This window comes from Drosophila pseudoobscura, chromosome 4, assembly GCF_009870125.1.
Source record: "Drosophila pseudoobscura strain MV-25-SWS-2005 chromosome 4, UCI_Dpse_MV25, whole genome shotgun sequence".
Lineage (NCBI taxonomy): Eukaryota > Metazoa > Arthropoda > Insecta > Diptera > Drosophilidae > Drosophila > Drosophila pseudoobscura.
The window spans coordinates 12,476,946-12,484,459 of record NC_046681.1 but is presented as its reverse complement, the minus strand read 5'-3'; the positions used below and the strand labels follow the sequence as shown (position 1 = coordinate 12,484,459).

The 7,514-nt window shown below is 41.5% G+C and overlaps 1 protein-coding gene and 1 long non-coding RNA gene across 2 annotated transcripts; both read right to left on the bottom strand.

The window, feature by feature from the left end:
* Window positions 1-2,287: 2,287 nt before the first annotated feature.
* On the bottom strand, window positions 2,288-3,197 carry LOC6899225 (trypsin). Its single transcript, XM_002136263.3, has one exon. The coding sequence runs from the start codon at window positions 3,156-3,158 to the stop codon at window positions 2,379-2,381; it is 780 nt and encodes a 259-aa protein (XP_002136299.3). The 5' UTR covers window positions 3,159-3,197; the 3' UTR covers window positions 2,288-2,378.
* A 2,949-nt stretch (window positions 3,198-6,146) lies between these two features.
* On the bottom strand, window positions 6,147-7,230 carry LOC117184079 (uncharacterized). Its single transcript, XR_004469276.1, has 2 exons — window positions 6,616-7,230; window positions 6,147-6,466 (listed from the first exon to the last, which is right to left on the bottom strand). It is a non-coding gene; the product is annotated as an uncharacterized lncRNA (long non-coding RNA).
* Between the last annotated feature and the right edge of the window lie 284 nt (window positions 7,231-7,514).

The window sequence follows — 7,514 nt, the reverse complement described above, 5'->3', positions numbered from 1 at the left end:
AGGACCCCCCCTTATATGCACCATTTATCAATTAACAAATTAATGCAACTATGAAAATCTTCACATTTATTAACTTAAGTGATTAACTCCCAAAAGATTGCACATCTCTTTCCCCACGAGTCTGTTTTATTTATATTTAAAAGCCTTCCGACCTTCGAGTATATTTTAAATAAATTCGAAGCAAAAAACGAGTTCTTAAACAACTCGTCGCCACACAGGCTGATGTCAATCTTTAGCTGCTTATCTAAGACTTTCCATCGGAACATGCCAGCGACATGACAGGAGGACAACAGGAGGAAGAGCGACAGACAGGAGCAGCAGCAGCTAGGACAAACAGGAGCACTCGTCTATAACTTGCTCATTTATTAAGTGCTAATAGACTTGGGCATATGGCTCCTGTCTGTGGCTGCCCCAACACACACACACACACACGCAGAACAAGCCACTCAAAGGCGACAGACAGCCCCAAAATATGCAAAGAATTGTCGACAGAGGGAGAGAGATAGAGAGAGAAAGAGAGATGGCTAGAACGGACAGCAGTTACCGAAATTCGGGTTTTGTCTGGTAAGAAATTCGTGCAGGTCTACTGTTTGCTGCTTGCCCAACATATTATTCACCAGATACTTGGGACAAACGTTCCTCTACACTCGGAGAAATTGATTAACGAAGATTATCAAAAATATTACTACGATTTGAAAACTGTATGACTATAATTACCTAAAGAACCAGACATAAAAGTACCAAATTTTATAAAAATACCAAAACAAAACATTACCTACAAAAAGAAATACTTTAAAAATTACCAATTAAAAATATTTTATTTTTAGAAAGACTACATTGAAAAAATACTAAATTTAAAAAATTATAAATTTAAAACATACTAAATTTAAAAAATATAAATTTATGAAATACTAAAAACAATATTTAAAAATCGTTCAGTTAAAAAATACAAAACCAAAACAAGTACTAATAATAAAGAAAGAAAAATTTAAATATTACAAAAATATCGAATTAAAAAAAATTTGCATTTTAATTAACTTAATGAAATTTTAGAAAAACTATATTAAAAAAAATATCACGTTAAAAATGTCAAATTTTGAAGAATATTGTAGTTAAAAATACCAAATTTTAGAAAATACTAAGCCTACAAAAAATTTTTTTTTAATTACCCAATTTCAGAATTTTATTTAATATTTAATTTAATTTATTTAATATTTTTTTCTTTATATAAAATATCTTAGCGGATTAACTAAAAATGATTGATTTGAAGCCATAATCCATTGCCCACATTTTTCGAGTGTACCCTCGTTATGGGGGAGGTGCCCGGGGGTTCTTATCCGTGCTTCAAAGTTGAAGTTCGAGTTTGGTTTTCGAGGGGTTTTGCCGCATATGTAAAACTTTTAGCAAACATGACAACACAGACACACACACACACACAACGGAAAACCGAAAACCGAATAATATCGCATGCCATAAATTACACTTAAGTATTTAACAGCTTTATAGAAAACAACCAACAGTTACGCCCCCGCCCCCGCCCCGCCCCCGTCCGCACAAAAAGCCGAGCAATAAAATACCAGTAAAGGCGGGATAGTAGACAAAATGGGCGGCAACACGAGGATTTTCCTCCTGTGTGTCGCCTTCGCAGTCGCTGTCGCAGTCGCAGTCTGGGACTAAATGTTATCTAATATCTAAAAACATTTTTAATCAAAATTCTAGTCAAAGACCGTGAATGGTGGAAGTTTTACCCAGAAACAGAGTTCCGTTTTCCGTTTTTTTGGGTGCGGCTAAGTACGTGACGACAGTGTCAGTGCAACAAAAGTTTCCAGGCAACGAGGAGCGATGCGATCGAGGGTCGTTTGAGTAACCTCTGGGATTAGGCTAAATCAATCTTGTGGAAATATTTTCCAAAGATTTCTAGAGGCAAAGTTCTGAGGAAATGCATGAGGAAATCTTCTGGAGGAAGTAAAGCAAAGCCTGTTGGAGTTTCTTTGAAGGAAAGAAAATAATAAATTGCAGAAAAAAAAATATAACATTTTCAAAAAATAGTAAGCTAAATAACAACAAAAATGATAATACAAAAAAATAAAATAAAATTATAAAAATTTAAAATAAACAAATATAAAAATATCAATCTTTAAATACAAAATATTTTTGTTTTTAATAATAATAAAATTTAAAAAAATACCAAACCAGTAAAAAACTATTAATAGAAATAAAGAAAAAAAAACCAAACACCAAAGAAAAATCCAGAAAATACCAAATTAAAAGAAATACCAAACGCCATTTTTTAAGTCTCTTCTCAAAAATATTCCCACCCTTCCATAATCCACATAAATTCATGCAAAAATCGTTTAAAAATCATTTACTCAATCGATTTACAATTCAGCGGCGGTCTTCTCGATCCAGCTCTTCAGAGGGGCGACATCGGCATAGACGCCGGGATAGCCGGTCCAGGCACAGCCATTGCCCCAGGAGACGACACCGACGAGCTCTCCGTTGGCGACCAGGGGGCCACCGGAATCGCCCTGGCAGGCATCCTTCTTCTCGCCAGCGGCGCACACCATCGTGTCGAGGATCGACTCGCCGTAGCTGTAGCTATCGGAAGCGCAGTCCTGCTTCTGCAGAATGTCAACGCCGACGGCCATCAGGCTGTCGGGCGAGGAGCAGACGAGGAAGCAAGTGGTGCCCCAGCCAGTGACCGTGGCAGGAGTGCCAGAGCTGGGCGTTGTGCCAGCCAGCGGCACGAAGCGCACCTTGGCGGTCTCACGCACGGGCGAGGATAGCTTGATGACAGCCACATCGTTGACCATCAGCTTGCTGTTGTAGCCCTCGTGGTACTTGAAGGCCTTGACGCTGACCACCTCACCGCCGCTGCTGCGAGAGGTGGAGCCCAGACGGACCTGCATCTCGGAGGCGGCGTACGACTGCATGCAATGGGCGGCGGTGACAACGGTGTCCTGGTTGATCAGACTGCCGCCGCAGAAGTGGGAGCCCTTGGCGGAGGTCTGGATGGACACCTGCCACGGATGGGTCTCAATGGAGGTGGCCTCGCCATTGACAATCCGTCCGAAGGGGAAGTCAATGTCGGGACGGGCCTGGCAGCAGCCAGCTCCCAAGGCGATCACCGCCACAACACACAGCAACAAACGATTCATGGTACGAGTATCAACGTTCACTGAACCTCCAGCCACTGAATATCCCCGCATTTATATGGGGAAGGCACATCGATGGGTGCCTTATCGACTGACCATCGAATGACCATGCCATTGGGCTCTTGCCGTAAATCAGAAAATCAAAAAATCAGTAAATCAGGCTTTCCCTATCTGGCATTCTCTGACGCTCTTTCGGTGTCTGTTGATTAGATCTGTTGACAGTGGTGGCTCGGTGGCTAATACTCCCTCCGCCACTATCTCTAGACAATCTCAAGATGGTAAATCTATTCTCGAGGTCCCCATGTTGACAGGAGACAATCGCAGGAATCGAATTGGGGAAAATCTTGATTTGTTTTCGCTTTTCGATTAAGATCAAACCTATTTTTGGGGAATTTCAAATTCCATTTATGATTATTATTTGCTAATCTGATAATGATTCGCACAGAAATTCCCAGAATATGTAGTATTTTTTTCTTTCTTTTTTTTAGATTAAATTTTTTTTTTCTTATATGGGCGGTATATAAATATATTAAATAAAAATATATGAAAATACGACCACGCAGAGCAAGTGTTCAGGGGTCTTGCCACATGATTTTCCATACAAATTTCAGTATTTTTAATAATAAACATTTGTAATATTTTGGTGGAGATTTTAGAACAAATTCCAGAATTTTGTATGATATATTTTAAGTGTGCCTAGAAAATGTAGTAGTTTTCTTTATTATTTTCTAGAATTCACCTTTGTTCTTGTTTGGAAGTATTTTTTCTAAAATTTGTTTTAAATTTATATTCAATAAAAATAAGAGTTTTTAATAAAATTTTGGACATTTTATACAAATTTATACTATTTTTTAAAAGTTTTTTTCAAGTGATTTCAGTTTTTTTGACAATATAGAATCATCAGAAAATTAAACGTTTTTCTTGTATTGAAGTATTTTTCCTAAAATTTGTATTTAATTTCTATTCTATGAAAAAATATTTTAAATTTTAAATATTTTTTTAATAATAAACTTTTTCAAATTTTTTTGTTTGAAATTTTATAAAAATGTCTAGTATTTTGCTTAGTATTTTTGGTGTTTTTCATTTTTGTTGGTAATTATATACAAATTTCTATTTAAGTTAGAAAATTATGAAGGGCCTTCCCCCCTATCATTTACACAACCATAAATTATTCTCGTAGAACCTTCAGAGAAACCAATTCCCAATAAACCCCAACTAAGCCCCCACAATGACCTCTAAGCCATAACCTTATGTTCCTTTTGGTTATCTGTGGTCGATCTTGAAACTTCAAAACGCATTCCACATCGCCAGAGACAGCGGAGACAGCTGCAATCTGTTGAACCCGACAGCAGCAGCCAGCAGCCCCCAGACCCAGTCACAAAGAACCGCGAACAGCACTCGTAAAGCTTTATCTTATCACAGAAGCGACTGTCTCTAAAGCCAAGTGAGTAACTAACTTACAAGGAAGTCCCACCTCAACCCCTCTGGGGGGTTCACTGACAAGACAAACGAGGAGGGGGGCGGCGTGGTTGAGCGGTTGAGTGAACAGAGAGTTGACCAGCCACCAGCCACAAGGCACGAGGCACGAGGCAAGTGCAGCAAAAAGTTAACATGACCATGAATTCGAGAGCTGCCAAAGTTCATTTTTAATTTAGAGAACACACACACGCAGCGTCCCATGGAAGCCAAAGAAACGCACTCCCAAGAAGGGGGGAACAATCTATTAGACCCGCAGCAGCATCGCACAGGATTCGGATTCGGCTTCGGCTTCGCTTTGGTCTTGGTCTCATGTTCTGGGACGGTGCGGTGGGGGTGGGGGATGGTAGCCCCAAAAAGTTGTTGATATCTATTACCAAAGATTTGAAGTAGTTTCGCCGGCATCTCAAACTCACTTAACTTTCGCGGAGGGGCTGGGCGAGGGGCAAAGCCGTAGGACAGGATATGTTGTGGCAGAGTCTTAAAGACAGTTGCCAGTTGAATGGAACTGTGGCACAGCGGCACTGCTGGAGGATGCTCCTTTAGCTTGGGGACTCTCCCACCCACACGACTGACATGACAGTTGGTTATGCTGCTGCTGGTGCTGCTGTTGGGGCCACAAGGCACGTAGCCTTCGTGCAGTTAAGATTTGGATTTCCTTCGCTGAGCATATCAAAGGATATGCTCCATCCACAAACTCAAGACAAAAAAAAAGGCACACACACACACACAACAAGCAGAGAAAATACTACAAAACACTTATCTGGGTGACAAATAGAAAAGCAGGAGCAGAGCTGAGCGAGGGGGCTGCTGCTGGTGGGTGGGTGGCTGGGCGGCAAAGCCAACATTGAAAGAAAAATGTCTGTGAGTAGATTAAGAAAAAAAAAAAAAAAACGGGAAAGCAAAGGAAACGAGACGAGACGAGCGACTGGAAAATGGAGCAACACAAAGAAAGGAAAATGGCTCACGTTGTCGTTATAATAAAGGCACGACAGGGGAGCACTAGTGACAGGACAGCGGCAGAGACAGTGGTGCCGGGTTCCAGGGGAAAGCGCCTCGAATATTGATCAAAGTTTTAACTAAGAATAGGGATAATATTCCGAAGGCCAATATCGATCCATCATCGATTGCCACACTTGGAAGTGCTTTCAAATCGATTCGGTTAGACGTGCAGCAGCGCACCTCGGTCGATTGAGTGCTCACGCGTCATACAGCAATGCTCCTCGGTTGGTTTTGACGCACTTCAGCGTCCCGTCTATCCGTGAGAGAGAGATCTCTGTTCTTTCACAATCGAAAACCTTTAAGAAACTACAGAATTTCCTTCCTGATTTCAGACCACTGTGACCCAAACGCTTTCGAGGCAGTGGCATGGCCTGGCCTGGCCGTGCCGCATGGTCATGGCTGCTCATATGTGTGTCGTGTCGCCGTTGTCTTAGCCTCTCGACCGACTAGACAACCTGCGGGCGGGACGCCCCCTGTCCCCACTACGCGCCCCACCACCTTCTGTTGTAGCCATTTCTGTTTTTAGTATTTATTTTGTGCTTTCTTTTGTTGCTGTTGTTGTTGTTGTGTTGTTATTGTTGTTAATATTCGCAAGGCGACTTTATCTTAACAAGATCGGAGCCAAGGACTCGTGACTATATACATATATGTTTGTGTGTGTGTGAATGGGATGCGTCCTGCCATTTCCTATGTCATTTAAAATCATTTTGCAAGTTTTTGAGCTGACTTTGAGTTTGTCTTTCCACTCACTCGAGTCTTTTCCTGTCCTCACAGACATCCTTTCTTTGCAACACTGGCACACAGAGATTGTATTTGTATTTGTTTTCTGTACCCTGGAAAAGTGGGTATAATGTTTAAGCATTGTACACATTTATTTGTATTTTTCATCACAATTTCTAGAATTTAGAATGGGTTCTAAATCGGATATTGAAAGAGCTTTTGTTGTAACACTTTGTCCGAATATAATTAAACAAATTATTACAATTTTAAATGCTTTCCCATAAAGAAGATAACGAAAATTAATAGAGGCACTGCTGACAACGCGTTATCTGATTTTGCTAGCGCCGTCCCACTCTAGCCCACAGTCTCTACCTCCGAATCGCAAGTCCCGCAATCTCAGCCGTGGACAGCTTCGATTTCAAAGTCCGCTTCCGCAACGCAGTACAGCAGCAAACTTTGTTGTTCTCTCTCCCTCTTTCATCAAGCTTTGCGTCAAATCGCTCTCCGCAGTGCTGAGCGTGAATGAAAGAGAGTAAGCTTACCCACCACCTTGTATAATTTCAATCTGATCCCGTATTTGTGCTGAGAGCGAGCAAAGGAGAGTGCATTTGTTGTTGCTGCTGCGAGGGCGATCGAAAGAAGAATTTCGTGCAAATGCAAAAGTGTGTGCATTTGGCTATTGTATTTGCACTCATGCTCTCCCTCTCTTACTTTTTGCTTCGTTCGTCGTTGCTTTTCGTTGCGGACGACGTTTTGGTACCTGCTGCTGCGGTGATGCGATCGAGACGAGACCTTTTTCGCTCCCACGCTTTGCGTTCTTTCTAGTTGCGCGCGGCACAGTGGGACGAAAACCCACTGCTGTTCCTGGTTCTCCAATAAAATTCAAATCAGTGGTAACATTCCAGGGTGTCTACCACTTCGTCACACTAGACCTCCTCTGCCTTGTGCTTTTCTTGCAAAACCCGTCCGTGTGTGTTTGTTGGTTGTTTCTGTCTTCAAATGTTCACTTCATGTACACGGATTTGTTTCGTTATCGTTTGTCGGCGTGTGAGCAGCAGGACAGGGCCAGGACTCTGAGTCCAACGGAGAGAGAAACCAATGTCAATTGCTTGTAGAGTAAAGGGATACACAATCAGGGGGCTTTAGTTAGTGCTACTAAGC